The sequence below is a fragment of the Rutilus rutilus genome, assembly GCF_951802725.1.
Source record: "Rutilus rutilus genome assembly, chromosome: 9".
NCBI classification, from domain to species: domain Eukaryota; kingdom Metazoa; phylum Chordata; class Actinopteri; order Cypriniformes; family Leuciscidae; genus Rutilus; species Rutilus rutilus.
Genome location: NC_140223.1, coordinates 27,552,356 through 27,580,284, shown reverse-complemented (window position 1 = coordinate 27,580,284; position 27,929 = coordinate 27,552,356). Strand labels below are relative to the sequence as shown.

Genomic DNA, 27,929 nt, shown 5'->3' with positions numbered 1-27,929 from the left:
ACACACACTTATTAACTAACTGATTTGAGAGTCATCTGAGCAGTTCTAATCAAATCTTCAAATGAGTGGATCATGCTAAAATAGTGATTGTGGCTCATTGTGGAGCTATTCACCTTATTTTCAATTTAAGAGCGGGCGCATCCATTCGAACTTGATTGAGTCAAGGTTACTGGTCTCATCCCCTTCCATTTATTTTAGCTGTACAAAAACTGTCTGTTATGCTGCTTGATATTGCAAACTGTTACTTATTATCATATTTTGATTCATTTTCGTAATCATAAACAACTGCAGCATTTTGCTATTCTTCTTGTTATTATCTTATACCGGCAAATAATCAGAAGTCTCCGCACATTCACAGAAAACAGCTTCCCTGTTGAAAAATAAGGTGAATAAATCATCTTTTTTATTTTTTTTTTTATTACCAGTTGTTGATTACATGTTGTATTTTGCATATTGGTACATTTGTTATGCATATATTATTTTGCAATCGACACACCTGACTGTTCTTTGCCCGTCGTATAAAATATATGGCTCAATAAAACAGCATCAATAAGGGAGCAAAGTTCTGCTGTTCTCTGTAACAAGATGTGCAACGCACACCATGTCTCTGCTTGTAGTATTGTAGAACTGTAACTGCAGTTAATGCATTATTTTAAAGGACTGGAGGTAATATTTACCTGTTAATAAAGAATTTTGGGACCCAAGAAGAGGAATTTGAGTGTCGACATGAATCGAAGCAGTTCACGTAGCTCCTCAGGTGAGTGTGATAAATATTGATTATTGCACAGTTTGATCTAACCGTTTAAGTCACATTTGATGAATCAAACTTTACTCTATAAATGATGGCTGTTCGTTTATAATCGATTACTGCCTTTGATATTGTAATTATGATTAATAATTTTGATTAATTTGTTTAAATACTTTTTTCTTAGCGGGTACACGTCCAAAACAAACTGAGAACTGTTTAGTTTATTGCTTTAGTTATATATATATATATATATATATATAAATGAGCAATAGCAGTGCACTATGGCTGTATAGACTAAGAGAGAGATAGACTAAACAAGTGTACTGCATCTGATATAGGCTAGCATTCATTCTTCAGGTCGATGTTCATAATATTATATCCAAAAAAATCAGCTTGAATGTCCGCTGAGTAAAGCTATATGTTTGTCTTTGTCCTTCCCATGACAGCGCTAAAACAACTTCCTTGTTCTGACCCACTCATAAAGACAGTTTTTGTCACCATCTAATGGTGTAATAATGTAACTTTCACTGAAGTCCATATCACTATCCTTTCTCAATACCAAATACGGCATGTTATATTTATTGAACAACAACATTTAAATTAACAACAATAGGCATTATAAAAGACCATAGGAAATAAACAAGCAAACAATTTAGTTAAACGTACAAAGCAGCACTCTAGAACAGGATTTAAAGGGATACTTCACCTCTGGGAAGATGAATGTGTATTTAAAATAGGTCATTTATGTAGAAGAAATGTGAAGACATTTTTTAATTTGGAGCTTTCTAGACTGAGAAAAGCCAGAAAATGTATTTTTGGCTTATGTGGATGAAAGACAACAACTCCCAGAATGCACTTGCTTTGCTGCCCTATAGGAGGCCACGCCTACCGGTAAGACAGCGCAGTTGAAAACAAGGTTAGGCTACCAGTGAGTCTCCGTGACGAGTCTGCCTGGGATTTCGGGATCGCCCAAAATGTCCGGGATTCGGCTTTTGCGTTCTACAGTCGCCATTCATTATGTTTACTGTGGTGAGCAGGACGAGGCTGACGGCCGCGGGAGAACGGCGCGAGGCCGGTGGCGTCATTACTGAGACGCGCCGGTCTCGCAACGGAGGTGCGGGAATTTTCTTAGCAATGTTAAAAGTAAACGCACATCAACCGATCACTTGTTTAGCGTTCATGTAAACACTACATTCAGATTCACCGATCGGAATGAATTCAGTTAGATTGAAACATGAGGTGGTGCATGTAAACAATGAATGGCGACCGCAGAAAGCAAAAGCCGAATCCCGGACATTTTGAACGATCCTCGCCCGCCGGACATATCCGGGAAAAGGAGGATGGTTACCCATACTTACTCAGCTTTCTCCTACTATTCAGCTTTCTCCACAGAACAAGAGCCTGCTAGCTTAGCTTCCAAAGAAAGACGGCTGACACTGTGTACATTCTGACTGAGTGAGATCCCACCCTGTATGGGCGGGCTGAAAACATGCGGAACAATGCCATCTACTGGCTGTAGTCTTTAGCCTCTGGCCAGAAAATCCTCCGATGACGCAAAATGACGATTTTTGCGTCATCGGAGGATTTTTTCCAGACAAAAAATACATAAATCTCTCCTCTCAGGGGGATATGAGGGTGGAAAGCATGGTAATTCGAAAATACTACAGGTTTTCTACTAATACAAAGCTTAATGTTAAATCCTGAAGTAACCCTTTAAGTGAAATGGAACAAGTAATAGATTAATAAGACCAAAGATTGCCTGTTTGATTTACCCCAAATTAATTAAATCTCACCTTTAACCACTATCTACTTATGAGCCGGCGGCAAATTCCCGAAGGACTGGCCGAGATGACGCTGTTCTCTGCGGGTACATGAGCGCTGAACGGCCGCTTCTGAACAGATCGTAAAATAGGCACTATGATTATATATTACTCACATATTTGAGGTCTAAATAACTACATTCTCGCCTAAATAAACTCTTAAAACTATATACACTTCGTGACACAACAATAGTATTTTTTTTTTTTTTTGTAAATATTGGGATTTGCTCGACCACCATGACAAAAGAACTGTTGTGTGTATATATATACACACATGTTCACATGCTCTGCTCTGATTTTCTCTTAACAGAGCTGAGGATTGTCCTTCTTGGTCCAAAAAATGCTGATAAAGGTTCAGCAGGAAACATTATCCTGGGCAAAAAGGAGTTTGACTTGAAGAAGACTTTACACAGTATGAAAATATGCAGTGAAATAGCTGGTACAAAGATCACTGTTGTTGATACTCCAGGCTGGTGGGGAAATTTACCTTATGAAGAAAATCCTGAACTGTACAAACAGGAAATTGTCCTGAGTGTGACTAAATGTCCTCCAGGACCTCATGTCCTGCTCCTGGTCTTAAATGTGGACACAACCTTTAAACAAAATGAAAAAGACATTCTGTGTGATAATATTAGATGTTTTGGTGAGGAAGTATGGAGGCACACAATAGTGTTGTTCACCTGTACAGATCAACCTGGAGGTATAACAACACAACAGTTCATTGAGAATGAAAGTGAAACCCTTCAGTGGCTCATTGAGAAATGTGGGAGCAGATATCATGAACTGAATACTGAAAACTGGGGAGATGGATCTCAGGTGACAGAACTGCTTAAGAAAATACAGGAGATGGTGGAAGGAAACAGAGGCGGCCATTATGAAATAGACAGAGAGATTTTGCAACATGTGAAGGAGAAGAGGAGAGAACAGGAAAAGAGAGCAGAGGAAAGAAGGATGAAGAATCAGACAAGACACAAGACAGGAACAAGCGGTGAGCTTTTTCTATGTATATTCCTTTTGCGTTTAACAAGAGCTTGGCCCCTTATATAATGACTGAGCAAGAGTAATTGTAACACTCAAAATGGTACAGTACCTCTAAAAAATAAAGTGCCAATTTACAGTTAAAGAACCAATCAAAACCTCTTTCTGATAAAGTTCACTCTAGAACGCTCAGACACATTAACCGAGTTTTTAGCATGATTTGTACTAAAGAAACTATTTATTTTACCATTGTTCTAGGTATGTGCTCATTTGAAATAGTATTGTTCAAGCAGATAGCAGCTTTACTATTTAGCTAAAGCTGCTATCTGCTTAAACAATAAAATTGCATTTTCTATATAGGCTGCCTGAAAACATGGCCATACTGACTTGACATCAAGGGACTTTGACCTCTTTAATGTTTTTTTTATTTTTATAGCCTACTCAATTTGTGACACGATGTTCCTTCTCGACCGAGATGTCTTCATATTAACTGAGGTCATAAAAACTGAGTAACAGAATGCTGACCTACCATAATAAAATATTTTTGTCTGCCAACAGGAAATAAACATCCCCTCTCAGAGCTGAGGATGGTGCTACTGGGTTATAATGGATCTGGGAAGAGTTCAGCAGGAAACACCATCCTGGGCAAATCTGCATTTGATTCCAAAAGATCACTTACATCTGTGATTCGAGAAGGAGATGTTGCAGGAAGACACATCACTGTGGTGGTTACTCCAGGTCGAAGAAGAAATTACCACTCTAAATACACCCCTAGACTCTATAAAGATGAGGTTGTGTTGAGTTCATCTCACTGTCCTCCAGGACCTCACGTCTTTCTCCTGGCCATACGAGTGGACGTTTCTTTCACTGAAGTGTACAAAAAGGCAGTAGAGCAACATATTGCCTATCTTGGTCTAAATGTCTGGGATCATATGATTGTTCTCTTTACCTTTGGCGACTGGTTGAGAGACACAAGCATTGAACTGTTCATTGAGAGTGAAGGAGAAGCTCTTCAGTCGATAATAGACAAATGCGGGAACCGGTATCATGTCTTCAACAACAGGAACAAAGATGATGGCAATCAAGTGAATGAGCTGTTTGAAAAGATAGAAGAGATGGTCGCAGGAAAAAAAAAATGCTGTTTTGAGATAACAAATAAAAATTTGCAAGAGGTAAAAAACAGAAGGCTAAATGTTGTGGAAAGAGCAAAACAAATGAAGGCCGGAGTGCAAAAAAGAAATGAACAGAGACATTCAGCATCAGGTGAGTAAACAATAGAAAGATGGTTTCAATAGTGAAGTAATTGAGAATATTTATGGTCTGTGCTCTGTCTTCTCTGTCTATTTAAGGAGATGCTGAACTTTTTGAAATGAGGTTGGTGTTGCTTGGACCACACTTTTCTGCCAAGAGTTCAACAGGGAACACAATTTTGGGAAGGAAAGCGTTTGACAGAATAATAGAAGAGAATTTAAAAGAAAATGGGGAAGTTGCAGGAAGGAATCTCACTGTGGCTTATACACCAGGTTTTGAGAAAGATTACCTTATTGAAAAGAGACTTGAGGACATTAAACTCAACATCTTGAGAACTGTAACAGATTGGTCCTCAGGAACACATGCTTTCATTGTAGTCCTATGTGTTGAGTCTTCCTTTGCAGAGGAAGAGAAGAGCGCATTAGAGAAAATCATGGAGACTCTCGGTGAAAGAGTCTGGAATCACACGCTGGTTGTGTTCGCTGTTGGAGATGAACTAGGAGACACCCCCATAGAGTTATTCATTGCAATTGAAGGTGACGCTCTCCAGTGGCTCATTGAGAAATGTGGGAACAGGTATCATGTTCTCAATACTAAAAACTGGGGTGATGGATCTCAGGTCACAGAACTGCTGGAGAAGATCGAGGAGATGGTGGCAGGAAACAGAGGGCGTCTTTATGAAATAGACAGAGAGACTTTAGAGAGAGTTGAAAGGACAGTTGCTGTACCCATTAAAAGAGCAGCGAGCATGGATGATCCAGTAAATCGTAAGTTGTTCTTTATTTATTTGCATGTCGTGCAATATTTAAAGGGATTGTCTGATATATTATAATTGCTTTCCTTGCAGTTACCGAAAGATGCAGTCCTTCCTCGGGGATCAGTTCAGCATATATGTCCCAGATATCGTGGGAAGCACATGAAGAGAGGCATTTCAAGTCAAGTTCAAAAAGGAGCTCTGGAGTGGAGTCTCTTGGCTCTATTCCTGAGTTTGATTAGCCGCTTTTCCACTGTCGAGCCACTGCGAGTCAGGGTCAAAATCAAGTTGTGTTTCCACTGTTGGACCAGTAGCCCAGCAGCGCTACCCTACAATCCAATAGGTCTCTGAATGTGTTTCAACTTGTCTATCAGCGAACTGTGACTGAATGGCTGTGAACACAAGGATGCACTGTGCACACAATTTTAATGATTATTCAGTACTGAAGATAGTGTCATTTCAGTACATGTACATTTTGTTTGTTTAATTGTAGCATGCTTCTCACCTTCTAAGTCGTTGGCTAATTGCTTGGAAATTTAGTTTTGACACCATGCTTGGGACTGGGATTTTTTTTTTTTTTGGTTTTTTTTTGTTGCTTTTTTAAAATGTTTATATGTTGTTGTTTTTATATGTTAATATGTACATAATTTTTCAGTAAAATGTCATTCTAAATCTTAAAATTATAAATCTTCTCATTTTTTGAATATCAATTTGATTTGGTATCGGGCATATTGATCCATTTGTGTCTGGGAATCTTTTCTATTTTAATCAACACATGGTTTTTGACTGTTGAAAGCTGAATATATAAGCTTTCTATTGATGTATGGTTTGTTTATGATATGACTATATTTGGCCGAGATACAACTATTTGAAAATCTGGAATCTGAGGGTGCAAATAAATGTAAAAAAATTATTAATTTCTAATGAATGTCGTATGTTACTTCAATTTCTGTTCTAATGGCCGGCCATTAAAGTTATCTCTGCTTGTTCCTTTTTAAAATAATATGCCAATAGTTTACCTGGTCTGTTCCCAAATTCATGCATCCTTTGTTTTGAATATATATTTTTTTGTTTAATATAATTTGAATGGTCTAAGTTCAAATTTGCTCTGGCTATAACTAATTTGTTCCAATTTTCTTCAGATTGATCTTGTTTGTGTAGCGCTTCTCTAAATAACAGTTCTTAATTCCTTTAGACCATTAGTAATTGAATTTCTTTCTTTATTTTTTATAAGAGGAGTATGATATAATGTGTCCTCTCAAAGTAGCTTTTTTAGCATCCCAAAGCATGGATGGGGATATTTCAGGTGATAAATTATAAGTATTAAAGTCTTCAATCCACTCTCTCATTTTCTTACAAAACACTTCATCTTCTAATAACAAGTTGTTAAATCTCCACATTTTAGATTTGTGAGCTTCGTTTAAGGCGATTTCCAAGGAGACCATTGCATGGTCTGATATAGAGATTTCATGTATTTCACAAGATGAAACAAGCTTCATACATTTTTTAGGAAGAAAAAAGTAAATCTAAACGAGAATAAGATTTATGCCTATTGGAAAAAAAGGTACAATCCCTTTTTGCAGGGTTCATTTCTCTCCATGCATCTATTAACCCTGTTTCTAATCCCAAAGCACGCAACATTTTTGCAGATTTAGGGTTAGAACCTCCAGAGTGTGAGGATCTATCCAAATTCGAAAGAGTTAAGTTGTAATCTCCTCCCATCAAGCCAAATGATATACATTGTGTGTTCATAAGAGAAACCATATCAAAAATAAAAGTAGGTGTATCTGTATTAGGAGCATATATATTAAGTATAGTTATCTGTTTGCCCCAAATTTTCCCATTTACCAAAATATATCTTCCCTCTGTATCTGAAATCTGATCAATTAATTCAAAAGGTATGCATTTATGAAACAATATAGCAACTCCTCTGCTGTTTGATTTAAAAGACAAAAAGAAAATCTGCCCAACCCAGTCTTTCTTCAGTTTAAGATGTTCTTCAGGTGAAAGGTGAGTTTCTTGTAATAAAGCTATTCCCACTTTCTCTCTTTTGAGAGCTGTGAGTATTCTTTTCCTTTTAATAGGATGTCCTATACCTTTAGCATTCCATGTAATTAATTTTAATAATCTATCCACAGTAGTCTTATAAAGAAAAAAAAGAAAAAACTCTTGCAACCCTTCAGGCTATCATGACAGGTATGAAAAAAAAAAAAAAAAAAAAAAAAATTACATTTAACACATTCAAAACCCACACACTCACATACATATAGACTAACAAAAAAGATCCATCTGCACCACCCCATTGCCGGGTGATATCTTATGGTGACTGCTGTTTTATCTAAGAGTTAGGGTCAATGTAACCACGTTTATTTAGGCTACATACCCTGAAGCAGCTTGTGGAGTGCCCCCTCCCCCATACCCTGAAGCAGCTTGTGGAGTGCCCCCTCCCCAGGGTTCGAATTATGATTTCATCTTTGTGGGGGTCTCTTTAAAAAAATAAGAAAAAAAAGTAGCCTATGAGCAGGCGCGGTGTAGCTTACTAATGTAAATAAATAAAAATGTTTAATAAAAAAGCGTTGCTAACACAATTAAATTTAAATAGTAGGCTACATTTGGTTTAATTTGTCGTTTAATGAGGTCTAATAGGCCTATATGTTGTTAGTGGTGAGAATTTTCACGTGAATAAATTAATAGATCCGACAATTTTAAGCATGTATTTAAGTGGTCCAGTGGCAGAACCTTTGCCAAGCGTGTCAGAGATTCTGGGTTCTAATCCGCACACATATATATATTTTTTTTTTCTCATCAAATCCGATTATGTTTATCAGTGGCTGTATATCAGGCAAGGGACACGTTTGTGTGCATTTTGTTTTGTAATTTCACCAGAACGAATAGAGAGTCTCCACAACGGATTGAAGCGCGCGTCCGTGTGAAGACTGTGCGCGAGCCACAAGAGAACACAGTATCCATTCCGCGCCACTGATCGCAGTGGCAACGAGCACTTTGATCATTTGATTTAAAAAACAACACATTTCAGCACTAGATCGCCTCTTATTTAACAAACAAACTAAATGAATGCTCTGCTAGTTAACTGGAGATGTTTTATTTATTTGTATTGGTATTAGTGCCGCGAGATGTTTCAAAAGTGGTGGGGACAATATCGACCTTAGCAAAAAGTGGTGGGGACATGTCCCACCCGCAAATTACGCCTATGTTAAAATAACACTTGCCTGATGGGTTATGCTACTGCTAGATCGGACGTTGACGTCACTTCTGTGAGTTGAGAAAAGTCAGTAAAAGTCCTGGCAGAAAGCGAAGCATAAGGATGTAGTGTGATGACGATCCGAGATCCCGCGAGATCCATGTGTTTGGCATCTTGTCCTATCTTTTAAGTCACGCTACAGTAGTCTGGAAAAAGTGCTTTATTTGTCATTTAAAATAATGGTGCTGATGATTTTTAGAGACCCCCACAGGTGTATGATTTTACTGCTTTCATGGGAGCTCATCCTCTCTCTATGGGAGCTCAGCTCCCACTGGCTCCCACGTAATTCGAACCATGCCCCTCCCCCATTCATAGTAATTCCTACAATAACCAAACACTCGCTTTCTGGCATATTCTACATAAGCTTATTCAGCCTCAAAGCGACATTATCACTGCATATTCAAGAGGACATGATCAACTATTAATCCCTTCTTTTTTTTTACACAATGTCATTCCCAATGAACTAAAGTTACTTAAAAAAAACTTCAATAAACACCTTATGTCTATTTGTTTTGTCTCTTCAAAGAAAAAATATATATAAACAAAAAAAGTAACCAAACATAAAGTTCGAGAGCTTAAAGCTGCATTAGGGCCTATTCACATATCGCGTCTTTTGCGCGCGCAAGTTCGTTATTTCAAATGTAGGCGCGCGGTATGCGCGCTCATAATGGAAGCGACACGGTCGCGGTGCGACGCGCTCGTTTTTTCCAAGCGCGTCCGCGCCACATCGAGATAAAAACATCTCAACTTTTCAGAATGCCGCAAGCGCACCGCAGGTCACGTGACAAGAACCAAGCTTAGCAACGACAGACGCCTCCGGAGCGCAACCACCCGAGCGCTTTGGAAAAAGGAGAACGCGGCGCGCCTCGCATTTTCTATGCGTTTTTAGGCGCGATATGTGAACGCCGCCTTATGCAGCTTTGCCGATTTCTTCGCTGTTTTCTCGCTTTTTGCTCGCGGGTTTCTCTATAGAGCTCCCCCTACAGCTTCGAAATAGATATTTGACAACACTGTCGTCAAAACTCGTTGGCTCGTCCCATCTTCTCCCGCTGGTCATGTGCATTTGTTTTCAAAGAACCCGGCGAACGCACGGAGCCATGTCCACTGAGGTATGTATAATACACAGAAGGCTAGCATATAAATGTTTAGATAGTATATGTGTGCAGTGCCGTAAAGCAGTTTGTTACATCGCGAGACCTGATATCACGCGATACTTCCTGATGCTGGGCGGCCCACCGGCCCAAAGTTGCAAGGGTGGTTTTTCGTCTCACAGGCGCTCGAGGGGTGCGAGAAGACCACCATTCAACCCGAAAACAGTCATATAACCATTCCAATGACTCCGAAGCTGTTCGGTTAAGATAAAAAAGTTACTTAGTTCACCTTTAATTGGTATTCTTAAGTAACCAAGTAAATTAACCAGATCAATGTCCAAACCATTATGGTTTCTGATTATACCTCCAGTTTTGAGTTCATTGATCAGTGTGGAATCTCATCAGCAGCTTTGTATAATCCCTTTTCTTCCAGTTCTTGTATTGCAGCAGCTGGAGTTGGAAAAATTGTTGTAGACCCGTCATCATTGAAAACTTTTAGTTTAGCAGGAGCCAGAATGTTCGTTTTGATACCCTGGGCCTTTAAAGCTGCAGTAGGGAGCTTTTAGAAAACGTTGACTTAGCCTGAAAATTTGAACAAGCACAACTTACAGGTCACTCCCCCTTGCTCTCTGCTGCGCTACAGCTCTCCCTCCACACCTCCCCCCCACACTCGCTCCTCCAACGCGCGGGCTAGTAAGCAGGGCCACCGATGATGGATAAACAGTTATCGCACATTCACTGGTATAGACGAAACATCAGCAATATGCTTTATATTGACTATGGCCTGCCCATACTTTGACTTCAGACTTGGTCCTCAAATCATTACGTATTTTGCAATACATGTAATGTAACTTCATAACGTGTAGGCCTACTCTTTCTATAAGTTATAAATAGCTAGCAAGATAATGTAACGGTAACGTTACAGTATGTAAGTAATTATTCTAGCAATGTGTAAAGCTAAATAAGGTTTGCTAGTACATTATTTCAGCAACATGACAAGCCAGTGAATAAGCAGGTTTCAATTGTTGCTTTGCACAGTGCGTGACATTTTATCTGTATGTTATGCGGCTAGAGTTTTGACACTAAGTCAATGGGCTCCGACGGGCATGTTTATCATCATCTGTCTTTTTCCGTTTACCTGTCTTTGTTGTATGAGCAGGTGCCACTCGAGAAATTGGCAGTTTTGGTTGTTTGTCCCTCATGAGCACAGCTGCGCGGCACACCGGCAATCTTGATTTTGAACGACGGTACGCGCTGTGAGGAGAGGGGTGTGATCAGCCCATACACGAGCTTGATTGACACTGCTAAGACATACCTCCTGGCTCTGATTGGTTGTTTCTGACCGGGAGTGGTGTATTTCTGCAAATGGCAATAGGACCACTGGGAGGAGCCAGAGGAGCTTGATTTTTTTCACAGATTATCTGACCCGTATTCTACTGTCAGGACATAATGACAGATTTAACAAATATGTAAAAAAAATCATTTTTACTAAAGTTACCTACTGCAGCTTTAACTGTAGTCTGATGGACTTGTACAGAGATCTTTGTTGTCTCACTTTGAAGGTAAAGTCATGATCAAAGTAAATCCGTGCGTCCTTTAGCATTACTTCCTTCCTAGTCCAGGCAGCCTGCAAGACGAGTCTTTTAGTGCTATTATTGAGGAAGGCGACAATAATCGGCCGAACCAAGTCTTTACGTTCTTGATAAGTGCGATGGGCACGAATGATGTTCAGTTCTCCCGGTACTCCAAGTTTTTTTCCAATCAGCTGATCAAGAAATGACATGATGTCACTCCCTTCACTCTTTTCAGCTACATTATAAATGCACAAATTATTTTGTCTCGACTTATTCTCCAAATAATCCACCTGTTCGACAAGTTTATCAATTTGAGACTTCATCCATTTCGTAGTTTTGTGATTATCAGCCTCGGCATCATCCAAATCACTCACCCTGGCTTCCAGCTGTTCAACGCGCGTTGTTGTCGCGACCAGGTTTTGGTTCAAATCAGCTGTTTGTTGCATAATCGTTCTTATATCATGGTCAGAGCCATAGAGAGAAAGAGTTGCGACACTCCCATAGACCTCCGTTGTAAAAAATGGCGGCGCTTTTAACCGCCTACTTCCGGGATATGAAGATCGGCATAGTTCCAAACACTGTCATTTGGGCGTTGGACACCATTCACTTACATTGCTGCGCGTCGAGTTGTTCCAGAGTTAAGTTGCTGAAATATCGACCTCTTTTGAATTGTCAACTGTCTATATTGTTTCAGAGGCCCTTTGCGATGCTTATACTGGTCTTCATTTGTACATGCACAGCGTAATTATTTATATTTTATGTTGGTTGTTTCAACCAATTTTCAAGCACTGCTGCTAGCTAGTTAGCTAGCGCGACTTCGTCAGCTAAGAGTTCGGTAATGAATCGCTGCCACCTTTATAGCAACTTTTATTTAATTAGATTTTTTTGGGATATACCAACTTTTCATTATGTTTTATTGTCTTGAGTGAAGCAGCTTGTGAGAACAATGCTGGACCTCTAGGATTGTTATGGCCATCACCAGTCCTGTCTGTTTCATGGATCACCTGCCCCTGGTTTTTGTTTTTCTTGTTCACACACACTCACACAAGCACACATTTTTGTTGTCTGTCATTGTTTAATAAAAAATATTTTATTTGAAAACCTTCATTTGTATCAGCCATGCTTACATTCGTTTTTAATCTGTTATAGTTTTGATAATGTGTATGGCTTAATCTTAAAATAATATTCTCTTAACATGATAATGTTTCACGTTGTGGTCCTGGGGGTGGCCACTTTCATCAGAAGAAGTGAGCTAGCTTCTAAGCGATTTCTGAACGGACCGCCACGGCAGACCTCTTTGCGTGATCACGAAGGTAGGCTAATGGCTGAATCAAAATTTATAAACAAAATCACGGGAATCAATAGCCTAATACAGCATATTCTTAAAGCTTGATTTTTAATTGCTTCAATCTTTTTGAGTATGGACTCGGTTGCAAATCCGTAAATTATACTTCCATAATCCAAACTTGATCTGATTAATATATTATATATTCTTTTCAACGATAATCTACAAGCTCCCCATTCAACCCCTGATAAACATCTTAAAATATTAACTCCTATTTTACATTTCTTGATCAGTTTTTTAGCATGTATAGCAAATGTCATATTACGTATTAGCAATATTACGTCCTCTTTTCCATATTGCCCCGTCATCTGCAAATAATGCTCTTCCTACATCACCTTTTAAATTACAAAAAATATCATTTATCATAATATTAAAAAAAAACTGGGCTGCATACACTTCCTTGCGGAGTTCCATGGAATATATTAATAGTGCTGTTGTTTATCGGGGTCTACGGTGTTTAAACTACTTTGATGTTTAATGTTTTTATGGATGCATTATAGGCATATTTAATGTAGTAACTGTTAACAAATGTTCAGATATAGGTGTAATAATATTCAGCACAAGTTTTCAAGGAGATACAAACCATAGGGAGTGCTTTTTACTGGATTTATGCCAAATCATGTAGGTAGATGGTTTACGAACATAGGTGTTCACAAATAATGTATTTCTGGGATGTGCAGTGACACGTAACTTTGAAACTATTTCTACAATCTATTTATTCACTTGCTACAATAGACTTTAATTGTATTTATGCTATATTAGGGCTAAATGTGGTTTAAAACAGACGGACCAAACAAAGCCCAAATTTCAACGTCTATGTTTGGGCTAAATTTGGACCAAATCAGACGGACCAAACAAAGCCCAAATGTCAACGTCTATTTTTGGGCTAAATTAAGACTATGACGGGCCGACTTGATTTAGCCCAAAAAACAACGTCTTAATGACGTCTGGTGCTGGGTGGGCTTTCTCTCGACATGATTATGTATTTATAATACCAATCACAAATACGTCTCAGGACGTAACAACACAAAAAAAACATTGAATATGTTTTACATTTTTGTCGTTATTAAGTCTAAAATTGATCATTTATTAACTGGCACTTACCTGAAGTTAAGTATGACTGTGACAAAATGGGACAACTTCCCATTACAAAGAAGCTGAAAATGTACAGTATTTGTGATGTGGAAACATGATTCACATGTTAAAAATTATTTTACAACATGTGCAAATATATTTCACATGAGCTCCACATTATAACCTATAGAAACATGTTTTCCACATGTGCCACATGCTCCATTATGTTCACATGTGGTGAAATGTTGTTCATATGTGGTGACATGTTGTTCACATGTGGTGAAATGTTGTTCACATGTGGTGAAATGTTGTTCACATGTGGTGAAATGTTGTTCACATGTGGTGACATGTTGTTCACATGAGAACACATGTGATCACATGAGGTCACATGTAATCACATGTGGAAAACATGTGATAACATGTGAAATTCATGTGTTTTTTCTGTAAGGGCATTTTCTATCTTGTATGTCTCTGAATATCCTACTCCAACCCTAACTTGAATTGTTCTTTCAAGAAGGAAATCCATAATCCAATTGTATAACTTTCCTCCAATTCCCATACATTTAATTTGTATTAAAAGTCCCTCTTTCCAAAGCATTATCATATGCTTTCTCGATATCGAATAACACCCCTACCAATACCTCTGTATTTGCTTGAGCTTTCCTGATATCGGCTTCTAGGCTTAAAACAGCATCCATAGTATTCCGACCTGCCCTAAATCCACTCTGATATGGTGATACAAGTCCTTTAAATTCCAATATATAGTTTAATCTACGTATAATCATTTTTTCCATCAATTTACATAAATTAGAAGTTAATGCAATTGGCCTATAATTAATTGGATTAGATTTGTCCTTTCCAGGTTTGCCTATTGGTATTATAATTCCATGCTTCCATGAAGAAGGAAGCTTTCCTGCATTCCAAATCTTGTTGAAAAGTTTTAAAATACTTTCCAAAGATCTATCTGATAAATGTTGAATCATTGCATAACATATATCATCTCTTCCAGGAGATGTATGTTTAACTCCCCCTAGAGCCATCTTTAATTCATATATATTAAAATCTGCATCTAAAGTGTTTCCAGTAGGATTCCTTTTTATCATCACATCTGGATGCTGACTCTTATTCTGATTTCTATACTTTTTAATAGCCTCTGATACATTATCATCACTATGAACTTTAACAAATACTTTAGCCAGCATTTCAGCCTTTTCTTTATCTGCCACAGCCATTTTTCCTACATAATTTTTTAAAACTGGTATAGCTTGATTTCTATATATTCCTCCCATTTTTTTGATTGATCCCCAAACTTCACTTATGTCAATATCTTCTCCTATTAAATTACACCAATCTCTCCAGTACTTCTTTTTAGCTGTTCGTACGATTCTTCTGACTTCAGCTTGTGTTTTCTTGTAATTTATAAAATCTTCAAATATATATATATTTTTTTAAATGCTTTATTCCTATTTTGAACAGCGTTACTACATTTTTCTGTCCATCAAGGAACTGCTTTCCTCTTTTCACATGGTCCCTTTTTTCCTATAACTTTACAGTATTATACTTTACATATTTTCTCATTACATTTCTCTATGTCCTCCATCTTATTTAGATCTAGTAATGCTATTTCTACCTCACTTAGATATTTATAAGCTTCCCAATTTGCTTTTTTAAATCTCCATCTTGGTGGTAAAATCACATTATGCTCCAATACACTCATCCCTACCTTACATAAAATTATATAGTGATCACTACCCATATTATTTTCTTCCCAAAATCCCATATACATTTACTTGCTATCTCTTCAGAAACCAATGTTATATCAATTGCTGACCCGACTCCACGTACCAAATCTATTCTTGTATTTCTACCATCATTTAAACATTCTAAACCATTACTGTCTATAATTCTACTACATCCCCATTATAATCATCATTACTACTTCCCCATAAAGTGCTATGTGCATTAAAATCTCCACACCAAATTAATTTATGATTTCCTGACCCGATAACCTTTTCTAATTCTTTACTTAGTCTACTACAAGGATTATAATAATTTATTATTCTAATAGTTTGATTCACTGCATATACTTCTATAACCACCATTTCATATGCTTCAGTTTCATTAATGACTGAGTACATATCATTCTTAATAAAAGTGGCCACCCCACCTCCATTTCCTGCCCCTCTGTCTCTCCTTACTATATTATATCCTTGCAGAACAAAATTTAGTTATGGTTTTAACCATGTTTCTTGTATGCCAATTATATTTGGTTTCTTATCCTGTTGATCTATATACTTCTTGAATTCTGGTCCATTTGCAATAATACTTCTGGCATTCCATTGCAAGACCGTTAAAACCATTATTATTATGTATTTCCACATGATGTTTGAGTACTTGATTGAGTCTTTAGCATGTCATTTATTTTTTCCAAAGTTACTCCTCCTACATTCAAGTACCTCTCTGCCGCCCTTATTATAATTTTGATTCTCTCCGTTCTACTTTATGATTGAGCCGAACAATTTATCACTTCGGCCATAAATGACACAAATTCCATTTTTCCGATCACCAATTTATCCTCATTTGTCTTTTCCTGAACCAAAGCAATTTCATTGCATTCCTGAATTATCATCTTTCCCTGTGTCTGCTCATGTTTTTTTGCTTTTTGGGCTGCTTCGGCATAAGTCAACCCCTCCGCTATTCTCACATTTTGGATTTTTACCGCATGTTTATGAGCAATAACCCCCAAATCCAGCACTATGCTCATCACCGCAATTGCAGCATTTTACCTTCGCTCCTACATCACATTTACCATATTCATGTTCGCCCCCACACCTCGCACATCATAAATTACCTCTGCAAACCGCTCTAACATGTCCATACCTCTGACACTTGAAACATCTTAGTGGAGGAGGTACGTAAGGTCTTACTGGGTAACTTACATAGCCTATTCTTATCCTCTCTGGCATTCTTTCTTCATCAAACTGAAGCATCACCTATAGACTATCCTTCCTTTCTTTGTTTTTAACATATTGAAGCCGTTTTGCTCCAATAACCTTGCTCCCTTCAATGCAGCTTTTAATTTTTTCAGTAGGTACATCAGTTGGAATTCCATAAATTACACCTCTTAACCAAGGTTTCCTAGTCATCACTGTGCTTGATACCTAGTATTAAGCATCGAATTTATACTCAGTGCCTTCTTTTGTTGTTTTTCATCTTTACACATGATAATCACATTTCCATCTCTCAGAGTCTTTGCATTATTTATTTCTCCTAACGCTTTTTTCAGAGCTTTGGTCAATATAATTGGATTTGCGTCATTCCAGGTTCTGCGAATTTCATCATTACTTTATATTCTTCTATATTTTTCCTACTCACATGCTCCTCCTCTCCACTATCCGTAAATGATCCTTGGCTATTAGTTTTCTTTCTTTTCCGATTAGCTATTTTGCACCATTCATTCCCTCCAACACTCCCGCTACATGATTCATCCTCCATTTCCGGATCGCTACCAGAGCTATCGTCATTTCCTGCCATCAGTGCTCCAGTCACAGTCCACTGTTGCCAAACCACCCTCCTCCCACCAAAAACCCATCCACACTGCATTTCTTCTTCTTCTTTTGGATTTGGTTGGCGGCTGGCATCCAGCTTATAGGTGCATTGCCGCCACTTACCGGACTGGAGTGTGGTACATTCGATGGCAGAGAACAAACAAAAAAAAAAAAAAAAAAAAAAACCTTAAACCCTATACATTAACCCTGTTTCCCTCAAGTATTTATATACATGCCTCCTAATGTTTCCTAATCTTTGCAACATGTTTTCAACCGTGAAACTGACACTTTCCTTTTGCAGTGCGGCTCTTAGTTCTCTCCTCTCTCTCTCATATTCCTTACATTCCATAAGAACATGCTGTACAGATTCAGATTGCTCACATGATCTACATTTCCCCGTAGGATGTTTCCCAATTTTTTGTAACGTGCTGTTAAGCTCCGTGTGTCCTAATCTAAGGCGGGTGATGACCGCCTCCTCCTTCCTGCTTCCGCCCACCACTCCTCCTTTCCCCACCTGTTTTTGTATGCTATAAAAGTGTCTTTCTGTCTCATTTATATCCCAATACTCCTGCCAAACTTTTTGCATTTGTTTTTTAATAATTGCCTTTCCTTCTGTTTTCCCCAGTGGGATATTGTTCACTGTTTGTAATCTGAGTGCTTGTTTTGCGAGTATGTCTGCATCTTCATTACCCTCAACCCCTGCATGAGCAGGAACCCACAAAAAGCAGACTGTCCTCCCCCTGCTGTGAAGGTCGTACAGCATTTGATGGATCTCCATGATTAGATCTTGCCTACATGACTTCATGGTCTTGATACTACAGAGGGCTGCCCAGCTATCTGATGCAATGAGTGCATTGGCCCTGTTGTGTCCCCCTAACCATTTTAGTGCAAGCGTGATAGCCAGGAGTTCAACTGTGAACACTGATGCATGGTCTGTTGCTCTCTTCTTAACTGCCACTTTGAGCTCTGGGATGTAAACCGCAGCACCGGTGTGCCCATTTTCTGGCTCTTTTGATCCATCTGTAAATATTACTATTTTATTTGCATAATTCTGTTCAATATACCTTTGTACTATTATTCCAGCATCTCCCTGCATTATCTTGTTTTTGAGCTTGTATTGAAGGTTGAAATCTCACACTGCATTTCTGAGCATTCTCCCGGTTTTCATGTCTTGGTTTTGGATTTCTTGCCCTGTTCCCTGGATTACTCTTTGCCTCTGACCCCTGCCTGTTTTGTGTGTTTGTTTGTTTGGACTGTCTTCCTGTGCTTGACCCTCTGCTTGTTGGATTACGATTCTAGATAACCCCTTTAATAAAAGCTGCATTTGGATCTCAACCCTCGTGTCTCGGAGCAGTTCGTGACACAAGGCTTCATAAAAAAAATATTCCACAGTAAAAACTGCTAAATTTTGATTTCATTAGAGTAGTAGCTCTACTATAATATGGGAAAATGTCTCTTTGTGCATTGTGTAATGTGTCAAGTTCAAAGCTTCATAAAACAATAATTCCACAGTAAAAACTGCTTAAACTTTAGATTTCATTAGAGGAGCTGTCCTATAACGGGATAATGTCCACTTTAATGCACACTCTGATGCAGCCGAGAAAATGCACAACTAATAGGAATGATGGCGCAAAAAGGCGGCTCTGAATTTGTTTGTCCCATTTAAAACTTTAACGGTCCATTAAATTTTTTTTTTTTTAAACGGTACTGTAATTTGTGCCAATATTTCGGTTTTCACTAGATCAATATATGCTCTATTACTCCCTTTAGTCGGATTTAACGCACCCTTACATATGGCTGAGAAATGCAGAACTTCTTCTTTCATTTCTAACAGAGCTTGGTGCAAGCAATGCCATACACACAGCAGGGTGCTTAAGGAAGCGTCGCGCCATTTAAAGGGGAGGTCCGCGCGTCAATAAGTAACACACGAATAAGTAACTGAATTCAGCCCCGCGCGTCAATAAGTAACACACGAATAAGTAACTGAATTCAGCCTCGTGCAAAGTTCTGCTGTTCTCTGTAAACAAGTTGTGCAACGCACACCATGTCTCTGACAATGCTTGTAGTATTAACTGTATATAACTGCAGTAAAGGACTGGAGCTAATATTTACCTGTTAATAAAGAATTTTGGGACCCGAGAAGAGGAATTTGAGTGTCGACATGAATCGAAGCAGTTCATGTAGCTCCTCAGGTGAGTGTGATAAATATTGATTATTGCACAGTTTGATCTAACCGTTTTAGTCACATTTGATTAATCAAACTTTACTCTAGAAATTAGGGCTGTCCGCTTATAATCCATGACTGCCTTCGATATTGTAATTATGATTAATCATTTTGATTAATTTGTTTAAATAGGCTACTTTTTTTAGCTATAGGGTAGCCTACACGTCCAAAACAAGCTGAGAAATGTTTAGTTTATTGCTGTCTGTGCAAATCAAGACAGTGAACAAAGTCAACTTAGCAACAAGAAAAAACAAAACTATTTTTCAAACGGAATTGATTATACAGAAAGCTACCCATTACCCTTCAAATGGCGCAGATTGAAATTGCGCATTGAAAATACGCCCAATGGAAACATGTCAATTTCGCAAAAACTCGGTATGTTTGGACAGAAAATGAGACAGTTCTTTATTAAATTCATAAAAGACAAAAGAATTACAGGAATACTGGATTCTAAGTGCCATCTGAAATTTTCTTAAAAATTATATAATTTTTATCAAGCTTGTATATTTAAATTCAGTAATTTCACTTAAATGGCAATGAAAATTACCTTGCCATTTAAGTGAAATTACTGAACATAAATATACGAGCTTGATAAAAATTATCATTCTAGAAGAAAATTTCAGGTGGCACTTAGAGGCTTTTGCATCTGAACTCTTCAATGAGCAATAGTAGCAGTGTGATATGGCTGTATAGACTAAGAGAGAGATAGACTAAACAAGTGTACTGCATCTGATATAGGCAAGCATTCATTCTTCAGGTCGATGTCCATAATATTATATCCAAAAAAAATCAGCTTGAATGTCCGCTGAGTAAAGCGATATGTTTGTCTTTGTCCTTCCCATGACAGCGCTAAAACAACTTCCTTGTTCTGACCCACTCATAAAGACAGTTTTTGTCACCATCTAATGGTGTAATAATGTAACTTTCACTGAAGTCCATATCTCTATCCTTTCTCAATACCAAATACGGCATGTTATATAAAATAATATTTATTGAACAACAACATTTAAATTAACAACAATAGCCATTATAAAAGACCATAGGAAATAAACAAGAAAACAATTTAGTTAAACGTACAAAGCAGCACTCTAGAACAGGATTTAAGTGAAATGGAACAAGTAATAGATTAATAAGACCAAAGATTGTTTGATATACCCCAAATTAATTATATCTCACGTTTAACCACTATCTACTTATGAGCCGGCGGCAAATTCCCGAAGGACTGGCCGAGATGACGCTGTTCTCTGCGGGTACATGAGCGCTGAACGGCCGCTTCTGAACAGATCGTAAAATAGGCACTATGATTATATATTACTCACATATTTGAGGTCTAAATAACTACATTCTCTCCTAAATAAACTCTTAAAACTACACACTTCGTGACACAACAATAGTATATATATATATTTTTTTTTTTATATGGTGGATTTGCTCGACCGCCATGATAAAAGAACTGTTGTGTGTATATATATTCACGTGCTCTGCTCTGATTTTCTCTTAACAGAGCTGAGGATTGTCCTTTTTGGTCCAAAAAATGCTGATAAAGGTTCAGCAGGAAACATTATCCTGGGCAAAAAGGAGTTTGACTTGAAGAAGACTTTACACAGTATGAAAATATGCAGTGAAATAGCTGGTACAAAGATCACTGTTGTTGATACTCCAGGCTGGTGGGGAAGTTTACCTTATGAAGAAAATCCTGAACTGTACAAACAGGAAATTGTCCTGAGTGTGACTAAATGTCCTCCAGGACCTCATGTCCTGCTCCTGGTCTTAAATGTGGACACAACCTTTAAACAAAATGAAAAAGACATTCTGTGTGATAATATTAGATGTTTTGGTGAGGAAGTATGGAGGCACACAATAGTGTTGTTCACCTGTACAGATCAACCTGGAGGTATAACAACACAACAGTTCATTGAGAATGAACGTGAAACCTTTGAGTGGCTCATTGAGAAATGTGGGAACAGATATCATGAACTGAATACTGAAAACTGGGGAGATGGATCTCAGGTGACAGAACTGCTTAAGAAAATACAGGAGATGGTGGAAGGAAACAGAGGCGGCCATTATGAAATAGACAGAGAGATTTTGCAACATGTGAAGGAGAAGAGGAGAGAACAGGAAAAGAGAGCAGAGGAAAGAAGGATGAAGAATCAGACAAGACACAAGACAGGAACAAGTGGTGAGCTTTTTCTATGTATATTACTTTTGCGTTTAACAAGAGCTTGGCCCCTTATATAATGACTGAGCAAGAGTAACTGTAACACTCAAAATGGTACAGTACCTCTAAAAAATAAAGTGCCAATTTACAGTTAAAGGACCAATCAAAACCTCTTTCTGATAAAGTTCACTCTAGAACGCTCAGACACACTAACCGAGTTTTTAGCATGATTTGTACTAAAGAAACTATTTATTTTACCATTGTTCTCATAGTTATGTGCTCATTTGAAATAGTATTGTTCAAGCAGATAGCAGCTTTACTATTTAGCTAAAGCTGTTATCTGCTTAAACAATAAAATTGCATTTTCTATATAGGCTGCCTGAAAACATGGCCATACTGACTTGACGTCAAGGGACTTTGACCTCTTTAATGTTTATTTTTTTTTTTTTTTATAGCCTACTCAATTTATGACTTTGTTCCTTCTCGACAGAGATGTCTTCATATTTACTGAGGTCATACAAACTGAGTAACAGAATGCTGACCTACCATAATAAAATATTTGTGTCTGCCAACAGGAAATAAACATCCCCTCTCAGAGCTGAGGATGGTGCTACTGGGTTATAATGGATCTGGGAAGAGTTCATCAGGAAACACCATCCTGGGCAAATCTGTGTTTGATTGCAAAAGATCACTTACATCTGTGATTCGAGAAGGAGATGTTGCAGGAAGACACATCACTGTGGTGGTTACTCCAGGTCGAAGAAGAAATTACCACTCTAAATACACCCCTAGACTCTATAAAGATGAGGTTGTGTTGAGTTCATCTCACTGTCCTCCAGGACCTCACGTCTTTCTCCTGGTCATACGAGTGGACGTTTCTTTCACTGAAGTGTACAAAAAGGCAGTAGAGCAACATATTGCCTATCTTGGTCTAAATGTCTGGGATCACATGATTGTTCTCTTTACCTTTGGCGACTGGTTGAGAGACACAAGCATTGAACTGTTCATTGAGAGTGAAGGAGAAGCTCTTCAGTCGATAATAGACAAATGTGGGAACCGGTATCATGTCTTCAACAACAGGAACAAAGATGATGGCAATCAAGTGAATGAGCTGTTTGAAAAGATAGAAGAGATGGTTGCAGGAAAAGAAATGTGCTGTTTTGAGATAATCAATCAGAATTTACAAGAGGTAGAAAACAGAAGGCTAAATGTTGTGGAAAGAGCAAAACAAATGAAGGCCGGAGTGCAAAAAAGAAATGAACAGAGACATTCAGCATCAGGTGAGTAAATAATGGAAAGATGGTTTCAATAGTGAAGTAATTGAGAATATTTATGGTCTGTGCTCTGTCTTCTCTGTCTTTTTAAGGAGATGCTGAACTTTTTGAAATGAGGTTGGTGTTGCTTGGACAACACTGTTCTGCCAAGAGTTCAACAGGGAACACAATTTTGGGAAGGAAAGCGTTTGACAGAATAATAGAAGAGAATTTAAAAGAAAATGCGGAAGTTGCAGGAAGGAATCTCACTGTGGCTTATACACCAGGTTTTGAGAAAGATTACCTTATTGGAAAGGGACTTGAGGACATTAAACTCAACATCTTGAGAACTGTAACAGATTGGTCCTCAGGAACACATGCTTTCATTGTAGTCCTATGTGTTGAGTCTTCCTTTGCAGAGGAAGAGAAGAGCGCATTAGAGAAAATCATGGAGCCTCTCGGTGAAAGAGTCTGGAATCACACGCTGGTTGTGTTCGCTGTTGGAGATGAACTAGGAGACACTCCCATAGAGTTATTCATTGCAAGTGAAGGTGACGCTCTCCAGTGGCTCATTGAGAAATGTGGGAACAGGTATCATGTTCTCAATACTAAAAACTGGGGTGATGGATCTCAGGTCACAGAACTGCTGGAGAAGATCGAGGAGATGGTGGCAGGAAACAGAGGGCGCCTTTATGAAATAGACAGAGAGACTTTAGAGAGAGTTGAAAGGACATTTGCTGTACCCATTAAAAGAGCACAGAGCATGGATGATCCAGTAAATCGTAAGTTGTTCTTTATTTATTTGCATATCGTGCAATATTTAAAGGGATTGTCTGATATATTAATTGCTTTCCTTGCAGTTGCCGAAAGATGCAGTTCTTCCTCAGGGATCAGTTCAGCATATATGTCCCAGAGATTGCAGGAAGCATCTGAAGAGAGGCATTACAAGTCAAGTTCAAAAAGGAGCTCTGGAGTGGAGTCTCTTGGCTCTATTCCTGAGTTTGATTAGTTGCTTTTCCACTGGCGAGCCACTGCGAGTCAGGGTCAAAATCAAGTTGCGTTTCCACTGTTGGACCAGCCCAGCAGCGCTACCCTACAACCCAATAGTTCTCTGAATGTGTTTTAACTTGTCTATCAGCGAACTGTGACTGAATGGCTGTGAACACAAGGATGCACACAATTCTAATGATTATTCAGTACTGAAGATAGTGTCATTTCAGTACATGTACATTTTGTTTGTTTAATTGTAGCATGCTTCTCACCTTCTAAATCATTGGCTTGGAAATTTAGTTTTGACACCATGCTTGGGATTGGAAATTTTTTTTTTATTTATTTTTTTTCATTTTAAAAATATGTTTATATGTTGTTTGTTTTATATGTTAATATGTACAACATTTTTCAGTAAAATGTAATTTTAAATCTTAAAATTATAAATCTTCTCATTTTTTGAATATCAATTTAATTTGGTATCAGGCATATTGATTCATTTCTGTCTGAGAATCTATTCTATTTTAATCAACACATGGTTTTTGACTGTTGAAAACTGAATATATAAGCTTTCCATTTATGTATGGTTCGTTATGATATGACTATATTTGGTCGAGATACAACTATTTGAAAATCTGGAATCTGAGGGTGCAAAAAAAAAAATCGAAACACTGAGAAAATCACCCAAAAGTTGTCCATTTATGTCAATTGTGCTGCATCTACTCACAAAAATAAATGTTTTATATATTTACGGGAGGAAATTTACAAAATATCTCCATGGAACATGATCTTTACTTAATATCCTAATGATTTTTGGCATAAAAGAAAAATCAATAATTTTGACATTTTACATGCAATGTATTGTTGGCTATTGCCACAAATATACCAGTGCTACTTGTGACTGGTTTTGTGATCCAGGGTCACATATAATAAATAGTAATAGACTCAAAATGTAAAAAATATATACAATCTACTCAACTTTACTGCATAAATACTGTTCTTTTAATTCAGCCAAGAGGTCAGGGCATGATGTATAGATCTTCTACTGGTCACTCGTCTTCATGTGATGTGAATTCGCAGCTCAGATTTCACCAAACTTGAACTTTGGAACCCAACGAAATGCGAAACTTTTCGCATATGCATACATTTGCAGTTTGAGGCATTTGCATGTGTAGAATGGAAGTCAATGGAACAAAATGTGTAATGTGACCGCCCCTTTATAGGCAATGGCTGCTTACGAAATTGCATACCCTCGAGTAGTTACTCATTTTGATTAATTACTTCACACCCGCTAAAAAGGTATGTTCTATATAGTGTGTGTAGTAGCCTATGAATGTAATCTGGACGTACTACATTGGCCATGTTATTATCATGTGACCTATGAGTGTCAGTTAAGTTGCTTCACTGCCATTCATAAGTCCTCTACCGTGCGACAGTAAAGTGTCCATCATATGCACACTTCAGAATCTGACCAGAAGAAGTCGGTCATCCGGATACTTTTTGCCTACTCTTCGAGGTCTGTGAATTTGGACATACTTCTTTTGTCACATACTGTTTTTTGCCTATAGTAGGGAAGTAGCCTATGTGACTTCGGATGAAGCCAATGACACTGCTGGCAGCATTTGCGTATGAAGGCACCTCACGATTTCTGACAGATTTCGGAGGCAGTGTAACAGTTTAATGATCCACAGCAAAACCAAAGCTTTGGTGAGAACTAAACAAATATTTCATTACTACAGTAGAAATGAAGCCTCTTAAATCTTCGAAGCATCAAGAGTGTCGAAAACAGTGCCATCTTGTGGCAGATAAAATTTATAGTGGCTATAAACCGTGGCCGAGGGAGCTCAACGTGCTGCAACTGAAGAAAACACATGCAAATAGAAAAACACCCGCAAATTATGAAAACATCAGTTTCACAACACATGTGTGCTCCAAATACAACACAACCAAATACAGAAACGCGCTGCAAAAGTTCACATCACAACCAGATATAGAAATGCTCAGCAAAAGTTCACAACACAACCAAATACAGAAAATAGCACAGAACACAACAGAAATGTTTCCAGGGGACCACAATAAGTGACGTACCCGGGACATGCGTTGTGAACTTTTGCAGCGCGTTTCTGTATCTGGTTGTGTTGTGAACTTTTGCAGTGCGTTTTTTGTATTTGGAGTGTTGTGAAACTGATGAAAATGTTTTCTTAATTTGCGGGTGTTTTTCTATTTGCATGTGTTTTCTTCAGTTGCAGCGCGTCGAGCTCTCTCGGTCACCGTATGAGAACCCATCTCTGTTGAAAATAAAATAAAACAAATAAAAGCCTGACTATGCTAAAGGTTCAGTTTTCTGATAATATAATTCACATATTAAAGTGTCAATAATTAAATGTAACAATAATAAAATAATACTAATTATAATAATACCAACAGAGTTGTTTGATGCAAGTAAATGGTGCTCTAATTGTTTGGTTTTTATACTTTTTATATGGCAGAATATATAATAATGTAATATAGGCTTATAAAAAAAAATTGTAAATGGACTTGAACTTCCATAAACCCTTTTAGAGTAATGGTCTGGCTTCAAACATTCCGACACGCAAAATTAAGCATCCGCGTGACTGGAAATAAAGTAGTTTGGTTTTTCATTGATCACGTCAGAGCCCGTCTACGGAGAGCCTGTCCACTCCCTATTAAAGCTGAACTCGGCAACTCTAGCGAACTCTAGTCACTTCTTCGCTGATTTTCCCTTTTGTTGTCGCATGTTTTCCCCACGAGCTCCCCCTATAGCTGTGGGGGGGCGTATATATAACAACACTGTCGTAAGAAACTCACTTGCGGCGGCCTCCTCCCCCTCTCTACCGCTGCTCATGTGCGTTTGTTTTGATCGGAGCAAGCCAACTGTATCGTGTGGAGCTATGTCTACCGAGGTGGGTAATCATTATACATGTGCGTGTGTTTATGTTGAATTGCCGTAAAGCAATTCGTGTTTCGCGCTCGTTCTCGTTCTTGTTCTCGCTTCTCACGAGACTTCCAATTTCTATCTTGCCGGGACGGTAGTCCCAAAGTTGCAAGGTTGGTTTTCCGCCTGGGAACGCTGGGGGGAGCGGGGAAAGTCACCAATATCACTAGAACAGGTTGTTTAACCATCCAAATGATTTCTAGACAGTTTTATTAAGTTAAAAAAGTTACCAAGTTCTCCTTTAAGCCCTATTGTACCGAATTTTGGTTGTAGTACCACCAGAGTTCCACTGGGGGCGCTCGCCATGAGTGCAAAATGAATGGGAGTCAATGGGGCTAGACGGCTAAATTTGTCTCCCTCACCCGATTGCCGTTGAGAAATCTCAGATCTGATTGTAGATTTTGCAAGTTCAACATGGGTTATAGGTCGAAAGTTGAATGAACGAGTACTTATGTCGTTTTGATTTCTTACAGGTTGAGTTGTTGTTGCCCATAACACGCTAGCATTCTGCTAATGACGTCAGCATTCTGACGTCATTGACATTTTGAAAGACTTTTTTAAAGCAAATAAGTGACTCTAAAAAATCTAACACCCAGCAATGTGTAATTTCTTTGCATCTCCTTTCGAATACAACATTCAAATTACTAGACAAAAAATTATATCCTGAGAAAAGTGGATTTTGAGGGGTATACCGCCATTGACCTCCATTCATTCTGCACTCGTCCTGTGAGCGCCCTCATATGGAATCAGAGTGGAACTGCAACCAGTTCAGAAGCCGGAAGTGTAGTGAGAGTGAAACTTCTCGCCATATTAGACATTCTCTGATCACGTCTTTCTGTGAAAACAATATGCACTCCGGCACGGAGCTTCATTAGAAATTGCACTGCATACTCGAAACATGCT

The 27,929-nt window shown here is 38.2% G+C and overlaps 1 protein-coding gene across 1 annotated transcript; it reads left to right on the top strand.

The window, feature by feature from the left end:
* Positions 1 to 554: 554 nt before the first annotated feature.
* LOC311297371 (uncharacterized protein) lies at positions 555 to 24,820 on the top strand. Its single transcript, XM_084419619.1, has 10 exons — positions 555 to 757; positions 2,879 to 3,556; positions 4,105 to 4,809; positions 4,896 to 5,564; positions 5,645 to 5,792; positions 10,548 to 10,597; positions 21,174 to 21,851; positions 22,406 to 23,110; positions 23,197 to 23,865; positions 23,944 to 24,820. Exons 1-10 carry the CDS (start codon positions 727 to 729, stop codon positions 24,090 to 24,092), a joined length of 4,482 nt encoding a protein of 1,493 aa, XP_084275745.1. The 5' UTR covers positions 555 to 726; the 3' UTR covers positions 24,093 to 24,820.
* Positions 24,821 to 27,929: the final 3,109 nt, after the last annotated feature.

Coding starts and splice junctions, on each gene's coding strand:
- LOC311297371 (XM_084419619.1), top strand. CDS start 727: ATGAATCGAAGCAGTTCACGTAGCTCCTCAG. Junction 21,852..22,405: donor ACACAAGACAGGAACAAGTG/GTGAGCTTTTTC, acceptor GTCTGCCAACAG/GAAATAAACATCCCCTCTCA. Junction 23,111..23,196: donor ACAGAGACATTCAGCATCAG/GTGAGTAAATAA, acceptor TGTCTTTTTAAG/GAGATGCTGAACTTTTTGAA.